This window comes from Heterodontus francisci, chromosome 31 (assembly GCF_036365525.1).
Source record: "Heterodontus francisci isolate sHetFra1 chromosome 31, sHetFra1.hap1, whole genome shotgun sequence".
Taxonomy (NCBI): Eukaryota; Metazoa; Chordata; class Chondrichthyes; order Heterodontiformes; family Heterodontidae; genus Heterodontus; species Heterodontus francisci.
In genome coordinates this window covers 43,714,164-43,740,579 of record NC_090401.1, presented here as the reverse complement: position 1 = coordinate 43,740,579, position 26,416 = coordinate 43,714,164, and the positions used below count along the sequence as shown (strand labels likewise).

Genomic DNA, 26,416 nt, shown 5'->3' with positions numbered 1-26,416 from the left:
TTTTCAAGCCTAGACATCATCTGCCTGCAAGATTTCCCCATCAGCAGATATTTCAATGTCAGACTGAAACACATCACGGGACGGCAGGCATTCAAGGAGAAAGGAAATAAAGCGCCACTGTCGATCCTCACTGTGAAGCCACTCTTTGCTCTACCAACACAACACAAACACACTGTGACCATCCATATATATAAAACCCCCATGTCCCTATTGTGGATGTGCTCATGTTCTTGACCAGGCATGTTGAGGTGGCTGGAAACAGCTGCGAAGTCAATGACCTGTTCGGGATTTGGCCAGCAAGCGGCAGGTGAAGGTGACATTAAAAGTGGATGCCAAGGTAAAGCCTGGCTACCCGACCTGAACCCAACCAAAACCGACTACATGCGTCGGGTTCAGGTCGGGTCTGTACTCGTCGTCCAGCATTCGGGCTCAGGTCGGGTCAGGCTGGACTGTACTGTTTTGTTTCGTATTGCTTTTGTTTTAGTCTATGACCTTTTTCTGTTTCAAAAATATGTTTGTTATTTTCGGGTCAGGTCGGGCATTTAAAAAAATTAAAGGACTCAGGCCCGGGTTGGCTGTTGTCGGGTCGGGCCCAGATTGGGTTTTAATTTTATACCCGAGCCAGACTTTATGCCAAAGGATGCATCCTCCACCCTCCTTCCAGCTTTGCTAATGGGGGAAGTCGGGCATGAGACCTACATGGGGCAGCCCAGATTCTGTTACATCTGCGGCAAACTGGGCATGTGGCGGCCGACTACAAAAAAGCCTTTTGCAGAAACTGCAAGCAGGAAGGCCACAAGACAAAAGGACTGTAAACAGAGTAAGTGCTGCAACCTGTGTGGTGAGGCAGGCCACCTCTACAAGGCCTGCCCAAAATGCAGCCTCAGTTACGGATAGGCAGCAAGAATCAAGGAGGGGCACATGGAAGGAACAGCAAACATGACTGCTACAAAGAGACCAACAGCCCTCCTGCCAACCAGACCCCCAGTGAAGAGGCCACGGGGAAGGAGGACGAGGGGAAGAAAAGGATCAAATCCCAACACTCAATCCTGAGCCTCTACCCAAGCTGAGAATCAATGAAAGAAGAGAAGCCAGAAAGAAGGAACAACCGGGAGATTGCCAGGTGATGAAGAGAAAAACTAAGGGAAAAAAAAAACGCAAAATCATGCAAAAGCAGCCGTCAATGCAGAGATGAATAGCAAAAGACCATTCCTGTCCCAAATGGACAGCAGTGGCTGCTGCTCGTCAGATGAAGAATGGGACAGAACAAGCTGGTACCATCATCAAAAGAAAATGGCAAAACACCAAGAACGACAGGGAGTAAGTAGAAAGGCCATCTCAGCTTTGGAACATCAGGAGTGGCAACCTGCCCATTACTCCCCAGCTCTACGAAACCGGCAAGAGTGAAGTTCCCAACACACACCAGCTTCGGAAGGCTGGAAGCAGCAACCTGACCAGTGCATCCCCAAGCCTGGAGCAACAAAATCCCAGAAAAAGAACCTGAGACAAGACAGCATCAACGGAGGACAGCCCAAACCTCCCTGCTCCCACCCGCCCCACCCCAGATGTCACCTCCGCAGAACAGCCCTCCCGTGGATGACCAGGACAGTTATCTCAGCCTGACAACAGTTCGTGAATGCAACAGGTATGATGGAACATACCCAAAGGGCTGGAACCAGGACAATTGGTCTGGTAAATTATATACGGTTTAAATGGTGTTACGGCCAGGTGTGGGTGATCCCCACTGTTCACCTCCCAACTGACCACAACAAGTATGGCACCGGAAGGGGTTGGGAGCTGCGGCGCTGGAGGGGGTCAGCTACAAAGGCCTGCTCGGGTCTGCAAAAAAAAAACTGAGCCCGGCACGGCCCGAGTCCTTCCATTTTTTCCGTGCCCAACCCCGACCATCAGTTAACGTACCTTCTGTTTACACTTTGTTGCTGATCTGCACAAGCTTAAAATTATTGTAACAAAACCACCTTCCTAGTCCAAAAATTAAATTAACAGTGCAGCCACTTACCTGTGATAGAGTGTGTCCGACCCAGCCCAAATGCCGGACCCGGAAGTGCAACCCAACCCAACCCGAACCAGACACATGTCGTCGGGTCCGGGTCAGATAGCAGGCCTTTAGTCAGCTATCCAGACCCTCAAGCCTGCTGTCTTGAACATACTCAATGACTGAGCCTCCACCACCCTCTTGGGGTACAGAATTCCAAAGATTCACCACCCTGAGTGAACAAATTCTTCCTCATCTCATTCCTAAATGGTCTTCCTCTTATTCTCAAACTGTGTTCCTGGTTCTAGCACCACCCCACCCCACCATCCCACCCACCCACCGGCTGAGAAAAACATCCTTCTTGCAGCAACCTTGTTGAGCCCTATAAGAATTTTGTATGCATTGATGAGGTCACCTCTCATTCTTCTGAACTCGAAAGAATACAGGCCCAGTCTCCTCAATCTCTCTTCATAGGACAATCCCACCATCCCAGAAATCAGTCTGCTGAACCTTCATTGCACTCCCTCTATGGCAAGCATATACTTCCTTAGGTAAGGAGGCCAAAACTATACACAATACTCCAGGTGCAGTCTCACCTGGGCTCTACATAATTGCAGCAACACTTCTTTACTCCTGTACTCAAATCCTCTTGCAATAAAGGCCAACATACCACTTGCTTTCCTAACTGCTTGCTGCACCTGCATGTTAAGCTTTCAGTGACTTTTGAACAAGGACACCAAAGTCCCTTCGGACATCAACACTTCCCAATCTCTCACTATTAAACCTCAACACACATTCCCACCTGGTTTTGCATCACCAGCAAACTTGGAAATATTAAATTTGGTCCCCACATCCAAATCATTCATATAGATTGTGAATAGCTGGGACCCAAGCACTGATCCTTGCAGCACCCCACTAGTCACAGGCTGCCAACCTGAGAATGACCTGTTTATTCCTACTCTGTTTTCTGTATGCTAACCAATTCTCAATCCATGCCAGTATAATACTCCCAATCCCATGTGCTCTAATTTTACTTATTAACCTCTTTCAACACTCTGGGATGTAGATCATCAGGTCCAGCGGACTTATCAACTTTCAGTCCCATTAATTTCTCCAGTACTTTTTTTTTTAACTAATACTAATTTCTTTCAGTTCTTTAGTATTTCTAGGAAGTGTTTCATACCTTCCTCTGTCAAGACAGTTGCAACCTATTGGCTTAATTTCTCTGCCATTTCCTTATTCCCCATTATAAATTCCCCCGTCTCTGCCTGCATTGGGCCCACATTTGTCTTTGTTAATCTTTTTTACATTCCCTTTTTATGTTTCGTGCTAGTTTACTTTCATATTCTATTTTCCTTTTATCAGTTTCTTGGCCCTCCTTTGCTGAATTCTAAAATGCTCCCAATCCTCAGGCTTACTACTTTTTTTTGGCAACTTTATAAGTCTCTTCCTTTGATCTAATACAATCTTTAACTCCTCTTGTTTGCCATAGTTGGATCACTTTTCCTGCTGGGTTTTTGTGCCTCAAAGGAATGTAAATTTGTTGTAAACCATATGTTATTTTTTTTTTTAAATGCTAGCCATTGCCTGTCTACCATCATACCTTTTAATTAGTCTCCCCATCTACCACAGCTAACTTGCCCCTCGTACCTTCGTAGTATCCTTTGTTTAGATTTTAAGACCCTAGTTTCAGATTGAACTACATCACTTTCAAACTCAATGTAAAATTCTAACATATTATGCTCACTCTTCTCTAAAGCCTCCTCAACAATGAGATTATTAATTAGCCCTTTCTCATTGCACAATACCAGATGGTGTCATGGCTCTGGGGACGAAGGGGCAGGAGCCACAGCTCTGGGTTGGAGAAGTGGGGTGGTGAGTGGGGACGGCACTGGAGGGGAGAGAAGACAGCCCTGGAGCGACAACGACACGGGAGAGGGGGAGAAAACAACACGTCGGGGGGTGGGGGAACATTTTTAGGTACAGTCTTCCCTTCACAGCTTTTTGAGCACTCTCGGGCGTCTGTCATCACTGCTCCATCCAAAGACCCTTCCAGATGTTAATAATTGTGAACAACTTCCAGTTACAATCAGATCAGCCATGATCTTGTTGAATGGTGGAGCAGGCTCAAGGGGCCGAATGGCCTACTCCTGCTCCTAATTCGTAAGTTCCTGACTTTACTCCTACATTTGTTTGGACACGTATTTCTTTATCTTGTTGTCATAATTTAATCTGAAGTTGTGCGTGGGATTTACCATCTCTAAAATGTTTATAAAGGTAACCTCTTAATTGCCTTCTCCCAAGTTTGAAAAGCTTAAGTTCCTCTGGTCTTCCCTCATAATTCAGTCCTCTTCACACATCTCATGCAGCGTAGATGCAATCCAGGCAAAATCCAACACCACAGTCTCTCATGACTCAAATATTCATTATGACAGCCGCTTTTAGTGAAAAAGAAATTTTCTTGCTATTTATAATCCCCAATTTAAAAAAATAATCCATGAGAAATGTCTAGCTGAAGCATTGTATTGTTAACCCTGTAATTATTTTCCATCATCCCCCTCTTTCAGATGAGATTTCTTTCCACACATCTTCAGTTTAGATTACATTCTTCACATTTGAGTTTTACTAATCTGAGAGCGTGCAAAGGAATAGTATGCAACAGGGCTTGGGTTTTTGGTAGTTACTGAACTGTTTATTTATTCACAAACTTTTGCAAGTATCTTGCAAGTCTGTTTCAGAAGAAAATGGCTCACTGGGGTTTCCACAAATATGGCTCGCCTAGGTAAGGCTATAAATTTAAAGTGTTAATTGGACAGCTAAGAAACAGAAGGCCTCAATGTACATTCCAGCTTTGCTTTATTTAGGAAGCAGTTATAGTGGCATTTCTGCATCACCGCAAATTTGAGTAGTAATAGTATAACTCTGGTAGAGTTTGTAATTGAGTGCTCAGTAACAATACAGCACGAAAATCATCCAACTCACACCATATAACTGTAGTGTGGTGTCAAACCGGTCTTAAAATAGCTTTGAAGAAACATTTTCAGAAAGCAAGGGTTACCGAGTGTGTTATCAAAATATTAAAAATTTACTAGCCCAAAGCTTTGTTCTGCACATGCATACATGCACCATAGCAGATTGCTCCTGTCCAGCTGGGTGGGACTGTTCCATACTTAACATAGCCAGGGAATTGCCTGCAATAGCATCTCTTCCCGCTCCCACATAATTAACTCTGGGGTTTCCCAAGGGTCTATCCTTGGCAGCCTACATATCATCTACATGTGGCCCCTTGGTAATGTCAGGCTCGCGATGTACACTGACAATATCCATTTCTACCTTCACCACTACAACCACCTCTCTCTACCTGTTGTTATGACCAGGTGAGAAAGGGTCTAGGGGTTCCCTCTCAGCCTTTGCCTGGTTTAACCACAACGGGGTTTAATTTTAAAACACTGTGTTTTGAGCTCCCCTTTAGTGAATCCTTATTCACTGCTCCAATTGTAAGGCAAAGAAATCAAACAGGTTTCCTTAGATTTAAAAGAAGTTTATTAATCTTAAACCCTAATCTGGTTAATGACTACAAATTTGAAATGTGCCCACGCTAGCATGCATACGTGATAAACACACACGCAGATAGAGACAGAAAAAGTAGATGGAATAAAGGCAAAAAGTTTGAGGCAATATCTGGTAGTTACAGTCCTTTAAGTTGTTGCCGGTAAAGTCCTGCAATTCGTTGGGGCCCGGTTCACGCTTCAACTTGTTCCGATGTAGCAGTCCTTTCTCTCTCTCTCGAGGTTTACGTGTCTTCCGTGGGTCTGGTAGCTTGGGAGAAAGCGACAGAGAGAGAGAGAGAAAGAGAGAGAGAGAGAGAGAGAGAGAGAGAGAGCGAGACAGCCAGGTGAGAGACTTGCTTGTTTCAGCTTCGGTTGCACACTGCCTTCTCAATTCAAACTGCCCTGTGGCTAGTTCTAAAAACCAGGACCAGCCAGTTAGTCATGTGAGCAGCTGGTTTAACCAGTCCTGGCTCTGTGGTTTGTATCATCTTAGCAGGGCCTAGAATGTACTTCCTTACACCTTCAGTGTCTGCTGATCAAAATCCATTTGGAGCAGGGAATAGCCCTTTGTCTCCATAAGCAGTGTCTCTTAGTATGCAAATATCCCTCCAGCCTAGTTCCGATGATCTTTAAAGAAGTAATTTCTTCACTCCAGCAACAGTTTAAAATCAATGTTCATATGACAAAATTAATATGCCTCATTCTTGGCAGGTGGGGGGTCTGCATGACACTGTCCACTGTGTCTATATTGTCGAACTGTCTATCCGACATTCAATACTGGATGAGCAGAAATTTCCTGCAACCAAATACTGCAAAAAATGAAGCTATTGTCTTCAATCCTCACCACAAACTCCACTCCCTAGACACTGACTCCAGCCCTCTCCCTGCAACTTTCTCCCAAGCCACCAGACCCACGGAAGACACGTAAACCTCAAGAGAGAAAAGACTCCTACAAGTTGAAGCGTGAACTGGGCCCCAACAATTTGCAAGACTTTACCGGCAACCAAAGACTCCACATTGAATTTAAAGGGCTGTAACTACCAGATATTGCCTCAAACTTTTCCCCTTTATTCCTTCTACTTTTTCTGTCTCTATCTGCGTGTGTGTTTATCTGAGGCTGAACCAGACTGTTCACAGCCCTCACCTCATATCTGGCCACAAGATAGCTTAAAACCACATATTTGTGCCATCACTAAGACCATCTATTTCCACCTCCATGACTCCATCCCTGCCTCAGTTCCTCTGCTGCTGAAATCCTCATCCCTCCTTTTGTAATCTCTAGACTTGGCTATTCCAATGCACTGCTGGCCAGCCTCCCATCTTCCTCCCTGTGTAAATTTAAACTTAACCAAAATTCTCCAGGCCCTATCCTGACTTACGTCAAGTCACATTCACCCAGCATCCTTGTGGTCTCTGGTCTACACTGGCTCCCAGCTAACCCAAGCCTCAATTTTAAAATTCTCCTCCTTGTTTTCAAATCCCTTGAGCGTAGGGTTATCCAACATATGGCCCACAGGCCAGCATTCGGCCCGCGGATGCAAAATGTACCAGGGGCTATTCTTCATCCTTCCCAGGGCTCAGTGACTGGAGAACGGAAATTTCCTATTGTCAGCTTCGTGTAGAGCAGCCTTTTTAAAAACATCACTAAAGCAGGAACGCGCTTCCCAATTTGGACAGATTTGGGGGTTTTCCGACCTTTTTTGTTTTAAAAAAAAGCCGGTAGAAAGCGCATTCCTGCTTTAGCATCGCAGCTGTGAAACTCAGGGCAATGTACTTAAACAAACTAACCGAGCTCAAAGGTGCGCTCCAGCTCACTGCAACTGTCAGAGCATGAAGGCAGGGAGGAGACAGAAAGGGGGGGGGGGGGGCAACACAGACAGGGGAGGAGAGGGAGGAGGTGGGGGGGGGGGCGTGGAGGACCAACGCAGAGAGGGGGGAGGGGGGAATGGGGAGGACCGACGCCAAGGGAGGGAGAATGAGGACTGATGGAGGGGGGGGGCACAAGACAGAGGGGGGGGGCACAAGACAGAGGGGGGGGGCACAAGACAGAGGGGGGGGACACAAGACAGAGGGGGGGGACACAAGACAGAGGGGGGGGGCACAAGACAGAGGGGGGGGGCACAAGACAGAGGGGGGGGGCACAAGACAGAGGGGGGGGGCACAAGACAGAGGGGGGGGCACAAGACAGAGGGGGGGGGGCACAAGACAGAGGGGGGGGGGCACAAGACAGAGGGGGGGGGGCACAAGACAGAGGGGGGGGGCACAAGACAGAGGGGGGGGGGCACAAGACAGAGGGGGGGGGGCACAAGACAGAGGGGGGGGGCACAAGACAGAGGGGGGGGCACAAGACAGAGGGGGGGGGGCACAAGACAGAGGGGGGGGGGCACAAGACAGAGGGGGGGGGGCACAAGACAGAGGGGGGGGGCACAAGACAGAGGGGGGGGGGCACAAGACAGAGGGGGGGGGCACAAGACAGAGGGGGGGGGGCACAAGACAGAGGGGAAAACAGAGATCAAGATCACTCCAGACAGATTGATATCTGTCCAGAATACTCTGCATCGCTACATCAATTGCGTGGGCAGAGATTGAATACTTATGCAAGCTAAAATAATGCGAGGCACGTCACTAAATCAATGTTTTCAATATAGTGACGAGTAAGACAGACAATAAATGAATCTTCTCATTCAAAGCTTCTTCACAAAAATGCACATTTGTTCTTGTTTTTATTAGAAAGATACATTTTTAATGCCCTTTTTCTTTTGAAATTTGCTGATCGCCGCTCCCTCCCCCAACCGAGCAAAAATCATAACTCGACCCCTCTGCCCAAAAAGGTTGAACAACCCTGCTCTGGGGCCTCACCCCTCCCTATCTCTGTAATCTCCTCCAGCCCCACAAGCCTCCAAGATTTCCACGTTCCTCAAATTCTGGCCTCTTGCACATCCCTGATTTTAATCACTCCACAACCGGCTTCCAAGGCTATAGGCTCAGGAATTCCCTCCCTAAGCCTTTCCTTTCCATCTCTCTCTCTTCCTTAAAGATGCTTCTTAAAGCCTATTCCTTTGACCAAGATTTTGAACATCTGCCCTGACAGCTCCTTATGTGGAACAATGTCAAATTTTGTCTGCCAACGCTCCTGTAAAGTGCCTTGGGATGTTTTATTACATTAAAAGTGCCACATAAATGCAGGTGGTTGTTGTTGTTGATCCCCAGAGTCTCATTTAAAGACAGGCAGTATAAACCAGGTACAGGCACTGCTAAGCTGCAATCAACTCTACAGATAGCAGTTTTAGATCAGTGTGTACATAGATTTAAAGTCTTAATGTCTCTAGTCAATCTGTAATCCTCCCACACCAACCCACTCAATGAAAAGGCATTCAAAACTGTAACCCCCACCATCACTAGATCCGAAGTGTGTGCATTAAAATCTGTATTCAAATTGCATCAAATGTGCAAGTTAAAAACTAGAATAGAAACTCTCACAGCAGTCCAGATTACAGTCAAGAAAACCAAGCTTCACATAGTGAGGTGCATGAGAACACTCACTGGAAAAAAGAGAAAGCTTTTACATGCTGCATCAGAAGTCACCATGCATCATAGACTCTTGATCGCCTCAGTCTGCCCTTAACCACGCACTGTGCCTAATGTAAAATGTGGTTTCCTTGCATATGGCCAGGAAAGACATGATCAAAATCAATTCCTCAATAAGATGGAAAATGGGCACATCGCCCTACAATATATGCAGGCTGGGCTCTGTATATGTTAAAGTATCAAGACACCTCAGTGACACTGCAACATTAAAATCAGATTGTTTTGAAATGAAAATCTGTGCTGATAAAATGCAATGGTAGCATATCCTCGTCACAAAGCAATTTTTAAATCTTATACAGTCAGATAAACAAACATAAAAAATTTAAAGTCACATATCATGAAAATCACTTCATACACCCAACATGAGACGAGAGAGAGACAATAAATGATGTGTGCCCATGAGGCACATTCTTCAGTAAAAGCAAGAAATTTCCATTGGGATTCAGGGCAGAGAGAAAGTGACTAAAGTGGTGCAGAACAGCCATGTCAACTAGTGAAAGGAAACCAACTATCACTGGGTGGAAGATTAAAATCAGTTCAATTGTACAGTCACATAATGCAAATTTAAATCCCACTACATCCAATACTGACTCCACGGCACAGCTCAAGGCAAAGGTAACAAGAAAGGTACAGGAGTGTAGCTCAGTGCAAACAATCAGCAAATGTGGCACTAATCACAGTTTATAAATTCAGTATTATATGCAGTCCTTCACAAAATCTAGAACTCTCCCTCATTCGTAATGGTAATTTATCAAAGTTACAAACTGAATATTTAAACTATGGACATTATTCCATATGCAGGGTTTTTATGAAATAATTTGATTTATATTCATTTCTGATTAGCACCAATATAAATCACTCGTCTCATCAGCAGGGCCACAAACCAGGGTCACATTATGCTGGTATTTGCCTTAAGCTCTCAATGCCCTATCTTGTGGCTTTTTACACCTTCTCTTAATGTTGTCCAGTAGTAGGGTTTGGAAAACATTACTATCCTTAAGAATCAAGTAACATGCAGCAAGTGTCTCTGGGACATTGTACTCATTTGCTATAACATTCTATCTTTTGACTAGTATCTGATAATGAGTCATCTGTAGACTTAGGATTCCTTTGATAAAAACCAATCACAGGTAGCTGCTCCTCTTACAGACCCAGAACGATAGCTTCTGCTGTTCATCATGAAGCCAGAGGTAAGCATCAGAAAACAACTTATTTATATCGTGCCTTTAACATAATAAAACATCCCAAGGCACTTCACAGAAGCATTATAAAACAGAATTTGACACTGAACCATATCAGGAGATATTAGAATCAGATGACCAAAAGCTTGGTCAATGAGGTATGTTTTAGGGAATTTCTTAAAGGAGGAAAGCAAACAGAGAGGCAGAGGGGTGTAGGGAGGGTATTCCAGAACTTAGGGCCTAAGCAACTGAAGGTACGGTCACCAATGGTGGAGCAATTAAAATGAGAGATGCTCAAGAGGCCAAAATTAGAGCAGCACAGATATCTGAGGGTTATGAGGCTGGGGGAGATTACAGAGACAGGGAGGGGCAAGGCATGAAGGGATTTGAAAACAAGGGTGAGAATTGGGGGGGGCACAGTGGCGCAGTGGTTAGCACCACAGCCTCACAGCTCCAGAGACCCGGGTTCGATTCTGGGTCCTGCCTGTGCGGAGTTTGCAAGTTCTCCCTGTGTCTGCGTGGGTTTCCGCCGGGTGCTCCGGTTTCCTCCCACCTCCAAAAGACTTGCAGGTTGATAGGTAAATTGGCCGTTGTAAATTGCCCCTAGTATAGGTAGGTGGTAGGGAAAATATAGGGACAGGTGAGGATGTGGTAGAGAATATGGGGTTAGTGTAGGGTTAGTATAAAAGGGTGGTTGTTGGTCGGCACAGACTCGGTGGGCCGAAGGGACTGTTTCAGTGCCGTATCTCTAAATAAATAAATAGAAATAAATAAATTTTAAAATCAAGACGTTGCCAATGTAGGTCAGTGAGCACAGGAGTGATAGGGGAATGGGAATAGTGTGAGTTAAGACATGGGCAGCAGAGTTTTGGATGACCTCAAGTTTATAGAGGGTAGAATATGGGTGACCAGCCAAGAGTTCGTTGGAACAGTCAAGTCTAGAGGTAACAAAGCCATGAATGAGCGTTTCAGCAGATGAACTGAGACAGACGCCAAGTTACAGAGGTTAGGCAGTCTTAGTGATCGCATGAACATGAAGTCGGAAACTCATCTTGGGGTCAAATGTGACAACAAGGATGAGAACAGACTGGCTTAACCTCAGAGTGCTGCTAGGGAGAAGGATGGAGTCGATAGCTAGGAAATGGAATTTGGAGTGGAGACAGAAAACGATGGCTTCAGTCAATACATCCAACTTTGCTACATCACATAGTTTAGGACAGCTGAGCCAGTTGCACTGCAGTTTACCAAGACTCTTCAGCTTCCACTAATTTGCATCAGAATTGCTAACAGCTTACTGATCTTCAGTAATGTCTCAACGCAATTTCACAAATTCAGTTATAATGAAACAGCTAAAAGATCAGCCATATGCAACCACATCTAATTTAACAATGAAGCTATAAGAGAAGATCTGCCATGCAGCCACCAACTGCTTCATTACTAACATTTTTATTTAATGCAACATTAATTATCAAGATCATTGAATACTGCTTGCCGGTTAATGAGTGATTGTACAACTCAAGAATATGACGTGTAAGCATTGAGCACAGATGTGTTGCAACCAGATGTGAATGATCAAGTAATTTGTTCACATTTCAAAGGATGCCAGAGAAGATCCATCCATGGTCAACACCAGCATCAATATTCTTGAAGTACCACGAAACATGATACTAAATAATACAATTGTACCTAATGGTCTCAGGTTCCATTCACTTTGTGCACATGGTTAAGAATTTATAACCTTGCTGCCTTGCTTTATCTCACATCAGTCAGAGCAATGTCTCAAGAACAGTATTTTGCCCCAGCAACACCCATCCTTAAGCCAATGTAGTTTTCTTTGGATTTCACAAATCACAATTGCTGCAAGTGTAGAAATAATCAATAATTGTAGCAGTAGCAAACAGTCTCCACACTCTTCAACAATTTAGATTCCAACCTAGATACGCAACAGTACTTTAGCTCATACAGTTGAGTGATGCTGTGGCACAATTGACCATCCTGGGGAGATTTTTCCGGTTGGTTTGAGTAAAGCCAAACATTTATTCTAGTTTGGTACAAGAGGCTCATTAGGAAACTAAATCATAGTACTGATGGAAAGTTGGTAAACTAGCTGTTCAATTTTCTAAGGAAACGTAATTCAAAAGAGAACTTCTATTAACGCAAACCAGGAGGAATTAGGAGTTATATTCCCCAGGGCACTGCAAGACCTCCAAATAACAATAGTTCATCTGATCAAAAAGGGGCATACTTACAACATATCAGCGACAGCAAGAATGCAACACTGCCAATTCCATAATGTGTTCACTCCACTGTTTACACACAGGAAGCTTCTCATGCAGGCTTTCCCCAGAATACTTAAAAAATACATTGTAGATAATTAGTTTAGAATATATTAGAAGACTCTGTTTACTCTGGTAGCTTCTGGTCTCTGTAGTCTTTAAATGTAACATTGTGGCTAGTGAAAAAGAATTGGGCTGTTACTTACCCGGAGTTATCTAACATTTAATATCCTTCCTACAGGCCCTTGCGAAAGTTTTTACGTCAGGTAAGAACATCAGATCCAAGGCAATCAGCTGACATTACCAGCTTCAGAGACCTTCGATGACACAGATTGTCACTTTTCTCATACCAGAAAATGTCAGCCACTTAAGAATGCAATGCCAAGTAGCTGGTATTTTTCTTTTAAATTATCAACATAGCAAGGACAACAACTTGTATTTATATAGTGCCTTTAACACAATATGTCCCAAGGTACTTCACAGGAGAATTGTAAAGCAAAATTTGACACCAAGCCACATAAGGCAATATTAGGGAAGATGATCAAAAGCTTGGTCAAGGAGGTAGGTTTAAAGAGTGTCTTAAAGGAGGAAAGAGCGTTAGATAGGCAGAAAGGTTTAGGAAGGGAATTCCAGAGCTTCGAGCCTTGACAGCTGAAGGCACGGCCACTAATGGTGGAGCAATTAAAATCAGGGATGCTCAAGAGGCCAGAATTACAGCGCAGATATCGGAGGGTTGTTGGGCTGAAGGAGATTATAGAAATAAGGAGGGGAAAGGTCATGGCGGGATTTGAAAACAAGGATGAGAATTTTAAAATCAAGGCTTAACTAGTGGGAGCCAGTGTAGGTCAGCGAGCACAATGGTGAAAGGTGAACAGGAGTTGGCATGATTAAGGACAGGGGCAGAGTTTTAGATGAACTCAACTTCATGGAGGGTAGAATGTGGGAGGCCAGCCAGGAGTGTGTGGGAATAGTCTAGTCCAGAGGTAACAAAGGCATGGATGAGGGTTTCAGCAGCAGCTGAGCTAAGGCAGGGGAGGAATTGGGCAATGTTACATCGGTAGAAATAAGCAGTCTTAGTGATAGCACGGATCTGTGGTTGGAAGCTGATCTTGGGGTCAAATATGACATCAAAGTTGTGCAGTCCCGTGCAACCTCAGACATTTACCAGGGACAGGGACGGAACAGATAGGTAGGGAAACAGAGTTTGTAGTAAGGACTGAAGACAATGGCTTCGGTCTTCCCAATGTTTAATTGGAGGAAATTTCTGGAATCCAGGCAAGCAGTCTAATACTTTATTGAGGTGGTGGTGAGGTAGAGCTGGGTGTCATCAGCGTACATGTGAAAACAACGTTATGTTTTCGGATGATGTTGCTGAGGGGTAGTATGTAGATGAGAAATAGGAGGGAGCCAAGGATAGTTCCTTGGAGGACACCAAAGGTAACTGTGCAGGAGCAGAAAGAGAAGCCATTGCAAGTGACGCTCTGGCTATGATTAACTAACTAAGAACAGAACCAGGCGATTACAGTCCCACCCAGCTGGCCAACAGTGTAGAGGTGTTATACGATGATATGGTCAACCATGTCAAAGGTTGCAGACAAATTGGAGAAAGACAAAGGATAGTTTATCTTTGTCAAGTTACACAAGATGTCACTGGTGACTTTGATAAGGGCAGTTTTGATATTATGGCAGAGGCGGAAGCCTCACTGGAGGGAGATCCGGGAAAGACGGGCACAGATTTGGGAGCTGACAACACGTTCAATGACTTTGGAAAGAAAAGAGGGTTTGAAGATAGGGTGGTAGTTTGCAAGGACAGTGAGTTCAAGGGTTGGTTTTTGAGGAGAGTTACAGATTTGCCACGTTGCACTTTGTCTTGGAGTTATGCCATCTCAATTTAATATCAGAACATTTCGACTGGATGGTTAACACTCCTGCAGCAAGAGCTCATCCAGCACTGCAGGGTCCTGACATCAATGGACCACTACGACAGAACTCCTCCTTAAAAAATTCTACTCATTAAAGGAATTGCCCCAACTGTGATTGCAGATGACCATCTCCCCACCCCACCTCCCACGTTAAACCATTCTAAAAGGATCCACTCGTTTTGAAGAATTATATTTCTGCAGTATGCTGTTTAAGTCAATATGCAATATGCTCAACTATTTTGCTGTCAGTTTGAATACTTGATAAATTTTTATAAAATGTTAATGAAGTAACAGCCATAAAACACATTTTTACTACAGTCAGATTCTGATTTATAAGTGAACTGTAATGGTTTATCCATGGTTTACAGTAATACTGCCCCAGATCAGATTTCCTCCCCCAGGAAATGTTGGCTCAGTTTCAGTATTTTTCTTTCTACTTTATTTCAACATCCAGCTGTTCATTTTCTAAGCTCTGCTGCTCATCTCCAGAAAGGTGCAATAAAATTGTTCCAGTGCATTATTTAACAGTTCTTCTCTAGATGCACTCCCTCTCTCTCCTGCCCACTGCACGTACACTCACACATTTCTTCATCATTCTTCCAATCTCTCAGGTTTTCATTCTGCATTAGAGGGGCTCCTGTCCCCGTGAAATGTTTGGCAAATTGTTATTATTTTGGTTGGAAAGGGAAGGTCATGGGAGAAGAATCCCTCTGATAGCTGTGGGGTGCAAGCTCATAAATGTATTCAATAAAGTGTTTATAATGTCATAAGAGCCATAGGCTTCCTTTCGTGTGTCATTTTTATCAAAAGCTAGTGTTGCAATATGTGGCATAATCCATGTCACTGTATTCGCCAAATAAAACACGTTTGCCAAACAAAATTTTCATAAAGATGGTGTCCCTTTAAAGATGTAAAAAAAAGGCTTTTTTCCTGTAAAACTCAACAATTCCCAACATTATTGAAATGAGCAAAATCCAAAGTGGGAGGGCAGACATCACACAAAATTACACAACAAAGATGAATCGGTGACACAAAACATGCAATTGCCAAGCGTACGATCCTCCAGTTTTTTTTTTAATAGTCATAATTATAACCACGGTGTGGCAACATAACTAGCTTTTTCAATGCCTACGGTTAACTGAATTGCTATTGTGCGGACTCGATCTTTGCATATGCTGTTTCAATTAATTTCAACTACGCCCCATGGAGTAATTTTGTTTTATTTTACTGTGATTCCAGTAAATCCCCCGTTGCAAAGTGTGAGATACCAGAGAAGCCCAGTTTAGATGCTTCAACTTCAGAGGAATTCGCCCCAACAGAGAACATTCACACTGGAGCTTCTCAGGTGACCCCAAACCCCCAGTCATCTCACTTCATCCCGACCCTCAGGCGCTGGTTTAAGAGTTTATCGTCCCCCTATTAGTGATCATTGTTTTTTCGTTTATTCCCTGCTGCAAATATTTACCTCGGTCTCCAGGTGAACCAGGTCCACTTTGGGCCAAGGACCGGCTAACTGTGCCAGCGGCATCCTGCGACTGGATGAGGGAACGGGACAAAATGCGAATCCTTGGCAGGGTGAGTGTTCCCGGAGAGTTGCCCGCTATCGCCGGCTCTGTCCCGGAGTAGGTAGGTGGGAAGTGTCCGCTCCTGGTGCCGGCTCCTGATCAGTTTATCCCGTTCGCGCTCTCCCTCCTTCTCCCTACCCTTCCCTGTGCACGAGCTCCGATCGTTGGCAATGGCTCAGCTCGAGCTGCAGCGTGCCTGCCAATCACCACCCCCTACGCGCCGCCTCCGTCATCGCGCCGGTCGACGTACGTACGTGTCGCCATAGCTCGGCGGGAAAAGGTGGAGGTGCTGTTAATGAGGGAATGCAGGCAGGTAATGTGTGCTTCACTGGGATGATTCCGACTCCCAGGCGCTGCTCATAGATTTGGAATTATTAAATGTTATGGCATAGAAGGAGGCAATTCGGCCCGTCATATCTATGCCGGTTGTTTGAAAGAAAAATGCAGTTAGTCCCACTCCCTTGCTCTTTCCCCATAGCCCAGCAAATTAGTCCTTTTCAAGTACATGTCCAGTTGCCTTTTAAAAGTTGCTGTGGGATCTGCTTCTGGCACCCTTCCAGGTTGTGTGTTTCAGGTCTTGACCCTCAATGTGAAGAAATTTCTCCTCTGGTTCTTTTGCCAATTATTTTAAATCTATAACCTCTGGTTGTTGACCTACTTGCCTGAGGAAATAATTTCAACATGCGTGCTCTACCAAAACACTTCATGATATTGAATGCCTCTATTTGGTTTCCCTTCTCTGCTAGAGAACAATTCCAGCTTCTCCAGTCTCTCTATTTAACTGAACTCTTTCAGAGTGAGTGGCTCAGCTGACAGTAAATGGTTTTGTTGGGTTATACTTTAATTTGTGAAGTCAAATTTCTCCCACCACTGGCCAATACCTGGGACAGCTGTGTAACCACCAGCACTTCAGGCTATGCACAATTCAAAATGCTCTCTCTCCACTCAAGTTTGGAAAAACACAATCTATAATTGGTACTGCTGATGCTTTTCAATATAGAACAAAAAATGTACACACTTATTGTTTTGACATCATATTTTACTGACATTCTGGTGGGAAAGAACCTGCAGTGCACCTATCAGAAAATTTGACGTGCGCTGTGACTGGTGCCACTGCAGTCTGATGCTGCATTTACCTTACAGCACTCCAACTGATGGATTTGCTAACTTCACCACTAATTGAATTGACAGAGGCAATTTCCTCGCTCCACCATAGGAAGTACAGCTGCTCCAGCAATATACAAGTCGCAGCTTGTGGGGTGGACTATCCTAGGTTTTGCTGGCTGCTCATTTTTTCTGGTTCTTGGGGTTGTCACTCCACCCATTCAGACAAGGAATGCAGTTTTCACATTGAACAGATGTTCCCCAGCAATTGAGACCTTTGAACAGCTGCCTCACAGTTGTTCTTGTGTTGCCACTGGTGCTGCGGAACCCAGTCTGCAATATAAACACGAATCCATTCCACTGGGAGTCAAGCCAAACAGAGCTTGAAACAGTTCTGATTATATAAACTCGTCTATTAATTTCAAGTTCTGTTCATTTACCCTGTTTTACTCCCCCCTCTCCTTGCACATTTGTTCCATTCTCCAGCATATCCCCGGCCTCAGTAAACACAAAAAGCCATCAGAAGTGTAACAATTAAGCTCATGCTTTTCCTGTACTATTCAATTTACCTATTCTCTGTGAGCATTACTCACTCAGTAATGTTCAAAAATATAGATTAAACAGTCTTGTTGATGCCACTTGTCTTTGGGAGCTGTATGGAGCCTTCAATAGTCTCTGTGTAATGGCCATATACTGATCAAGTGGGACAGGCATTCATCAAATTGCATGTTATTTATTTATAATGGCTATCATTATGTCTAATGCAAAGGAATTGTGAAAACAATCCAGTCAAAATATTTTGTATTTTTGTTAGCATTAATGTAATAATTTGCCAGAATTAAATGATGGATAGGATAGTGATATTTGTAAGGAAAAAAACTGCATCAAAAGTCATTGCATCATTTTCTTATTGTAACTGGGTGCAGAACATTTGAACAGGATAGATTACAGTTTGAGCCTGGATGATCCGAATGTACATTGGTCTGCCTACTTCAGACTGCTGACCAGGAAGAGGATTTTTTATTGTTCAATTCTGCTACGATCCTTGAGACTTACTACCTTACTATGTCCCTCAAAGGTTACAGTAAACAGTGAGGTTTCAACATTGAAACGAAAAAGAAATAATGCTGAACAAACAGCCATGAAGAAACTGTGTTCAACGTCCTCTGGCTCATGCCTAATGTAAAGAAAAGGATTTATTTATTTATACATGTCTTGGCATACACAGCTGATATGAAGCATTTAAGGGGAGGCGGTGGCGTTATGGTATTGTCACTGGACTAGTAACCCAGAGACCCAGGGTATTGCTCTGGGGACATGGGTTCAAATCCCACCACAGCAGAAGGTGGAATTTGAATTCAATTAACAAATCTGGAATTAAAAAGCTAGTCTAATGATGGCCATGAAACCGTTGTCAATTGTTGTAAAAACCCATCTGATTCACTAATGTCCTTTAGGGAAGGAAATCTGCTGTCCTTACCTGGTCTGGCCAACATGTGACTCCAGATCCACAGCAATGTGGTTGACTCTTACATGCCCTCTGAAATGGCCTAGCAAGCCACTCAGTTGTATCTAACCGCTAGCACTGTGGGTGTACCTACCCCATGTGGACTGCAGCGGTTCAAGAAGGCAGCTCACTGCCTTCTCAAGGGCAATTAGGGATGGGCAATAAATGCTGGCCTGGCCAGCGATGCCCACATCCCATAAACGAATAAAAAAAATAAATTGGTTTTGATATATGTGTATACTGTATTAAATAGCAGCCCAGGGATTATGAGCAAAGATATGTTAAAACCCTTGTTAACAGTTTTGCAGATTACTGAAGAATTATTAGCAGCTTTCAAGAGATTGCCGTTTTTTAACCAATCTATTTACTATATCAGGGTATGAGTTACAGGTTTCAGACTAATCTGAAAAAACTTGTAAATAATTGTCTGGAGTGATAGAGGTGGAAATGCAACAATCGCTGTCTTTATCTAATTTTATTCGTTTACTACTTGTTGTCTGCACTTACTCAGTATCCATTGCAATTCTATCAGCCAGTCACATGTGCAGTAATCATGAGATAACATTTGGGTAATCCATAAATCTCTTTTTTTGTTGTAATTAAAATCACTACATTTTTCTGCAGGTGGAAATATCTCTATTCCAAGTTCATTCTTACTCCCCTCCCTCTTTCCCTAATTACCCGGACAACCTGCTATCTGTGACAATGAGAGAAAATGGGAAACGTCTTTGACATTTTTGGACATTGTTCCATTCCCCATCACGTCCTTTACCTCAATAAGCGCAAAATACTTTCCTTATGCTTGACTTGTTACTACTCTTCCTTGGTTCGCCTCTTACCTCTGTGATTGTACTCAGAGCATCTCCAGCAATGACTGATTGTTATGGCCCCACAACATTACCTCTGGAATACCCTGGGCTCCAACTTTGGCCTCCACCTGCTTTCAGCACATTTGCCAGGTACTGGGCAAGCCAAACCCAAATGAATGTGGCCTGGTCCCTAGAAACCTTCTCTAGGAAACCAGCACTGCTTCCCCAAATCCCCCTGCAGTAACCCAATCAAACAACCTCTGAAAGTGGAAACAGGAGTAGGGCATTCAACTGCCATTCAATTAGATCATGACTGGTCATTTCAATTTCAGTTGCTCACAATAAAGAACCCAACAAAGAGCCAACAACCCTAATTGCCATTGGGTCTGGCTGCCCTTTCCCCATTCTGACACAATAATGAACTCCCAGAAGGACTCCCCTCAGATGGATACAGAGTCTGGCATAAGAAAGGCATCACCAGATGAGGCCATATCCTCCCAGGGGACCAGATTATATCAATCAGAAGGAGTTGGAGTTTCAGTTACTAGCATGTCAAAAATAAACAGAGGGGGTCATTTTCACTTTGTGCACAGAAAATTGTCAGTTGCGGATGAGCTGCCTGTTATACACCCCGGCCATCATACACTCTAACCGATCAGTTCCCACTAGTTTTCCACCCACACTCAAACTGAAAATTAATTAGAGTACCATTAAGAGGAAAGTGTGATCATCATTTGGATCTGTTTTAACATCAAACAAAGATAACTAGTACCTGACGAACCACCTGTGACGCCCAGTTTCCTGCTTTGCACTGTCCCTATAGTTTAAGAGTAACTCATGATGTTCCATCAGCTACTCATTAGGTAGATCCATTTCAAAACAATCAGAAATGTGTTATCTTATCTTTGGCCTCCTTGTCTCGAGAGACAATGGGTAAGCGCCTGGAGGTGGTCAGTGGTTTGTACAGCAGCGCCTGGAGTGGCTATAAAGGCCAATTCTAGAGTGACAGACTCTTCCACAGGTGCTGCAGATAAAATTGGTTGTCAGGGCTGTTACACAGTTGGCTCTCTCCTTGCGCTTCTGTCTTTTTTCCTGCCAACTGCTAAGTCTCTTCGACTCGCCACACTTTAGCCCCGCCTTTATGATTGCCCGCCAGTTCTGGCAATCGCTGGTAACTGACTCCCATGACTTGTGATCAATGTCACAGGACTTCATGTCGCGTTTGCAGACGTCTTTAAATCGGAGCCATGGACGGCCGGTGGGTCTGGTACCAGTGACGAGCTCGCTGTACAATGTGTCCTTGGGGATCCTGCCACCTTCCATGCGACTCACATGGCCAAGCCATCTCAGGCGCCACTGGCTTAGTAGGGTGTATATGCTGGGGATGTTGGCCGCCTCGAGAACTTCTGTGTTGGAGATACGGCCCTGCCACCTGATGCCAAGGATTTTCCGGAGGCAGCAAAGATGGAATGAATTGAGACGTCGCTCTTGGCTGACGTACGTTGTCCAGACCTCGCTGCCGTAGAGCAAGGCACTGAGGACACGGGCTTGATACAATTGGACTTTTGTGTTCTGTGTCAGTGTGCCATTTTCCCACACTCTCTTGGCCAGTCTGGACATAGCAGAGGAAGCCTATATTATTTAAGTAACTTATCTTATGTTGCTGTGCCTCATTGTTTCAGTATATTCAACTTTAAATCAATCTGTTAGTGTTCACTTGAATGGAATGGTCTGATGGTGTGGTATTTACTACCTCTCACAAAATGTGCAGGATCCTATGAAATCACTCACAACAAAAGGGTTAATCCTGGGTATTCCTTCTCCAATATAGAAAGTACTGTAGATGGGTACGGGTTTCGGATCATAGGAAAGTCAGCTTGTGAAAAATAACTTTTTTCTTAATTCTTTGTGTATGTCAAGGCAAGTGATGTCAATGCTGGGGAATTTTTAATTTCAAGCACAATGTCATGATCAAGCACTCCAGGGCAGATGTAGCACATTTAAATGCAGTGTAAAACTCATTTTTGGTCTGTCCCAACCCTCTACAGTCCCATTACAATATTTGTTGCCATTTAGCACACAAACCATCCTTTGGTTTGTCTGAGTGAAATTACCAATTAGTGCCAAATTAAGGGCAGTTTTGTACAATATGCCTATGCCTACTTGGATCTGAGTTGAGACTAACCAACCTCAATAGCATAAGACCCTTACAGCCAACAAACCTAGGAGCCATTCATATGGTTACAATTGGAACCCTACTTCTATGTTGCATCTATGCTCCAACACTCTGCTCCGCACCTGAAGCTAAAGACCAGTTCTATGAACAACTCCATAACATCATTAGCAGCATCCCCAACACCGAACACCTATTCCTGCTGGGGGACTTTAATGCCAGGGTTGGGGCCGACCATGACTCATGGCCCTCCTGCCTTGGGCGCTATGGCGTTGGAAGGATGAATGAGAACGGGCAGAGACTGCTTGAGTTGTGTACCTATCATAACCTCTGCATCACCAACTCGTTCTTTCACACTAAACCCTGTCACCAGGTTTCATGGAGGCACCCAAGATCACGTCGTTGGCACCAGCTAGACCTCATTGTCACAAGGCGAGCCGCCTTAAACAGTGTTCAAATCACACGCAGCTTCCACAGTGCGGACTGCGACACCGACCACTCCCTGGTGTGCAGCAAGGTTAGACTCAGACCAAAGAAGTTGCATCATTCCAAGCAGAAGGGCCACCCGCGCATCAACACGAGCAGAATTTCTCACCCACAGCTGTTACAAAAATTTCTAAATTCACTTGTAACAGCCCTTCAAAACACTCCCACAGGGGATGCTGAGACCAAGTGGGCCCACATCAGAGACGCCATCTATGAGTCAGCTTTGACCACCTACGGCAAAAGTGCGAAGAGAAATGCAGACTGGTTTCAATCTCATAATGAAGAGCTGGAACCTGTCATAGCCGCTAAGCGCATTGCACTTTTGAACTACAAGAAAGCCCCCAGCGATTTAACATCCGCAGCACTTAAAGCAGCCAGAAGTACTGCACAAAGAACAGCTAGGCGTTGCGCAAACGACTACTGGCAACACCTATGCAGTCATATTCAGCTGGCCTCAGACACCGGAAACATCAGAGGAATGTATGATGGCATGAAGAGAGCTCTTGGGCCAACCATCAAGAAGATCGCCCCCCTCAAATCTAAATCGGGGGACATAATCACTGACCAACGCAAACAGATGGACCGCTGGGTTGAGCACTACCTAGAACTGTACTCCAGGGAGAATGCTGTCACTGAGACTGCCCTCAATGCAGCCCAGCCTCTACCAGTCATGGATGAGCTGGACATACAGCCAACCAAATCGGAACTCAGTGATGCCATTGATTCCCTAGCCAGCGGAAAAGCCCCTGGGAAGGACAGCATTACCCCTGAAATAATCAAGAGTGCCAAGCCTGCTATACTCTCAGCACTACATGAACTGCTATGCCTGTGCTGGGACGAGGGAGCAGTACCCCAGGACATGCGCGATGCCAACATCATCACCCTCTATAAAAACAAAGGTGACCGCGGTGACTGCAACAACTACCGTGGAATCTCCCTGCTCAGCATAGTGGGGAAAGTCTTTGCTCGAGTCGCTCTGAACAGGCTCCAGAAGCTGGCCGAGCGCGTCTACCCTGAGGCACAGTGTGGCTTTCGTGCAGAGAGATCGACTATTGACATGCTGTTCTCCCTTCGTCAGATACAGGAGAAATGCCGTGAACAACAGATGCCCCTCTACATTGCTTTCATTGATCTCACCAAAGCCTTTGACCTCGTCAGCAGACGTGGTCTCTTCAGACTACTAGAAAAGATCGGATGTCCACCAAAGCTACTAAGTATCATCACCTCATTCCATGACAATATGAAAGGCACAATTCAACATGGTGGCTCCTCATCAGAGCCCTTTCCTATCCTGAGTGGTGTGAAACAGGGCTGTGTTCTCGCACCCACACTTTTTGGGATTTTCTTCTCCCTGCTGCTTTCACATGCGTTCAAATCCTCTGAAGAAGGAATTTTCCTCCACACAAGATCAGGGGGCAGGTTGTTCAACCTTGCCCGTCTAAGAGCGAAGTCCAAAGTACGGAAAGTCCTCATCAGAGAACTCCTCTTTGCTGACGATGCTGCTTTAACATCTCACACTGAAGAATGCCTGCAGAGTCTCATCGACAGGTTTGCGTCTGCCTGCAATGAATTTGGCCTAACCATCAGCCTCAAGAAAACGAACATCATGGGGCAGGATGTCAGAAATGCTCCATCCATCAATATTGGCGACCACGCTCTGGAAGTGGTTCAAGAGTTCACCTACCTAGGCTCAACTATCACCAGTAACCTGTCTCTAGATGCAGAAATCAACAAGCGCATGGGTAAGGCTTCCACTGCTATGTCCAGACTGGCCAAGAGAGTGTGGGAAAATGGCGCACTGACACGGAACACAAAAGTCCGAGTGTATCAGGCCTGTGTCCTCAGTACCTTGCTCTACGGCAGCGAGGCCTGGACAACGTATGCCAGCCAAGAGCGACGTCTCAATTCATTCCATCTTCGCTGCCTTCGGAGAATACTTGGCATCAGGTGGCAGGACTATATCTCCAACACAGAAGTCCTTGAAGCGGCCAACACCCCCAGCTTATACACACTACTGAGTCAGCGGCGCTTGAGATGGCTTGGCCATGTGAGCCGCATGGAAGATGGCAGGATCCCCAAAGACACATTGTACAGCGAGCTCGCCACTGGTATCAGACCCACCGGCCGTCCATGTCTCCGTTATAAAGACGTCTGCAAACGCGACATGAAATCGTGTGACATTGATCACAAGTCGTGGGAGTCAGTTGCCAGCATTCGCCAGAGCTGGCGGGCAGCCATAAAGACAGGGCTAAATTGTGGCGAGTCGAAGAGACTTAGTAGTTGGCAGGAAAAAAGACAGAGGCGCAAGGGGAGAGCCAACTGTGCCCCAACAAACAAATTTCTCTGCAGCACCTGTGGAAGAGCCTGTCACTCCAGAATTGGCCTTTATAGCCACTCCAGGCGCTGCTTCACAAACCACTGACCACCTCCAGGCGCTTATCCATTGTCTCTCGAGATAAGGAGGCCCAAAAGAAAAAGAAAATTGGAACCCTACTTCCAGATATGAAATCCCAGAGAACCACCCACTTTTCCACAAACCAGCTTGTCTGTGTAACAGTGGCAGCCTTTTATTCCTTGTTCTATGTGTAGAAGATTAATCCAATGTGTAAACTTTCCATATAACTCTGAGTTCAACATACCCTTGTTGGTGCAACATGTGTTTCTGATGTACAGCTGATTTATGCTCAGTGAGTTTATTTTATTCATTCATGGGATGTGGGCGTCGCTGGCTCGGCCAGCATTTATTGCCCATCCCTAATTGCCCTTGAGAAGGTGGTGATGAGCTGCCTTCTTGAACTGCTGCAGTCCATGTGAGGTAGGTACACCCACAGTGCTGTTGGGAAGGGAGTTCCAGGATTTTGACCCAGTGACAGTGAAGGAACGGCGATATAGTTCCAAGTCAGGATGGTGTGTGACTTGGAGGGGAACTTGCAGGTGGTGGTTTCCCATGCATCCATTTCCCTTGTCCTTCTAGTTGGTAGAGGCTACGGTTTTGGAAGGTGCTGTCTAAGGAGCCTGGGTGTGTTGCTGCAGTGAATCTTGTAGATGGCACACACTGCTGCCACTGTGCATCGGTGGTGGAGGGAGTGAATGTGTGTGGATGGGGTGCCAATTAAGTGGGCTGCTTTGTACTGGATGGTGTCGAGCTTCTTGAGTGTTTTTGGAGCTGCACCCATTCAGGCAAGTGGAGAGTATTCCATCACACTCCTGACTTGTGCCTTGTAGATGGTGGACAGGCTTTGGGGACTCAAGACGTAAGTTGCACGTCGCAGGATTCCTCACCTCTGACCTGCTCTTGTAGCCACAGTATTTATATGGCTACTCCAGTTCAGTTTCTGGTCAATGGTACCCCCTAGGATGTTGATAATGGGGGATTCAGCGATAGTAATGCCATTGAATGTCAAGGGGAGATGGTTAGATTCTCTTTTGTTGGAGATGGTCATTGCCTGGCACTTGTGTGATGCAAATGTTACTTGCTACTTGTCAGCCCAAGCCTGGATATTGTCCAAGTCTTGCTGCATGCATTTCTGCACAGACTGCTTCAGTACCTGAGGAGTCATGCTAAACATTGCGCAGTCAGCAGCGAACTTCCCATTTCTGACCTTATGATTAAGGAAGGTCATTGATTGATGAAGCAGCTAAAGATGGTTGGGCCTAGGACACTACCCTGAGGAACTCCTGCAGTGATGTCCTGGAGCTCAGATGATTGACCTTCAACAACCACAACCATCTTCCTTTGCGCTTGATATGACTCCAACCAGCGAAGAGTTTTCTCCCTGATTCCCATTGACTTCAGTTTTGCTAGGGCTCCTTGATGTCATACTCGGTCAAATGCTGCCTTGATGTCAAAGGCAGTCACTCTCACCTCACCTCTTGAGTTCAGCTCTTTTGTCCATGCTTGAACCAAGGCTGTAGTGAGGTCAAACTGGAACCCAAACTGAGCGTCACTAAGCAGGTTATTGCTTAGCAAGTGCCACTTGGTGGCACTGTTGATGACACCTTCCATCACTTTACTGATGATTGAGAGTAGACTGATGGGCGGTCATTGGCCGGGTTGGACATGTCCTGCTTTTTGTGTATAGGACATACCTGGGCAATTTTCCACATTGCCAGATAGATGCCAGTTAATGTCTGTCCTGTTCAAACTAACAGGACAAAAATGCTTAAAATGGACAATAATCTATACCTCAGGTCTTTTGTTTAATATAATAATTAATATATATTATATTATAATAATTATAAAATTTTCTTTTCCAGG

At 45.0% G+C, this 26,416-nt stretch overlaps 1 protein-coding gene across 2 annotated transcripts in view; it reads right to left on the bottom strand.

Moving 5' to 3' along the window:
* Positions 1 to 16,258, bottom strand: part of rps6ka1 (ribosomal protein S6 kinase a, polypeptide 1) — a 229,046-nt gene extending 212,788 nt beyond the window's left edge. For both annotated transcript variants that reach the window (XM_068011445.1, XM_068011446.1), the window contains exon 1: positions 15,980 to 16,258. In XM_068011445.1, coding sequence (XP_067867546.1) covers positions 15,980 to 16,042 — 63 coding nt within the window. In that variant the 5' untranslated portion in view covers positions 16,043 to 16,258. The remainder of the gene's footprint in view (positions 1 to 15,979) is intronic.
* Positions 16,259 to 26,416: the final 10,158 nt, after the last annotated feature.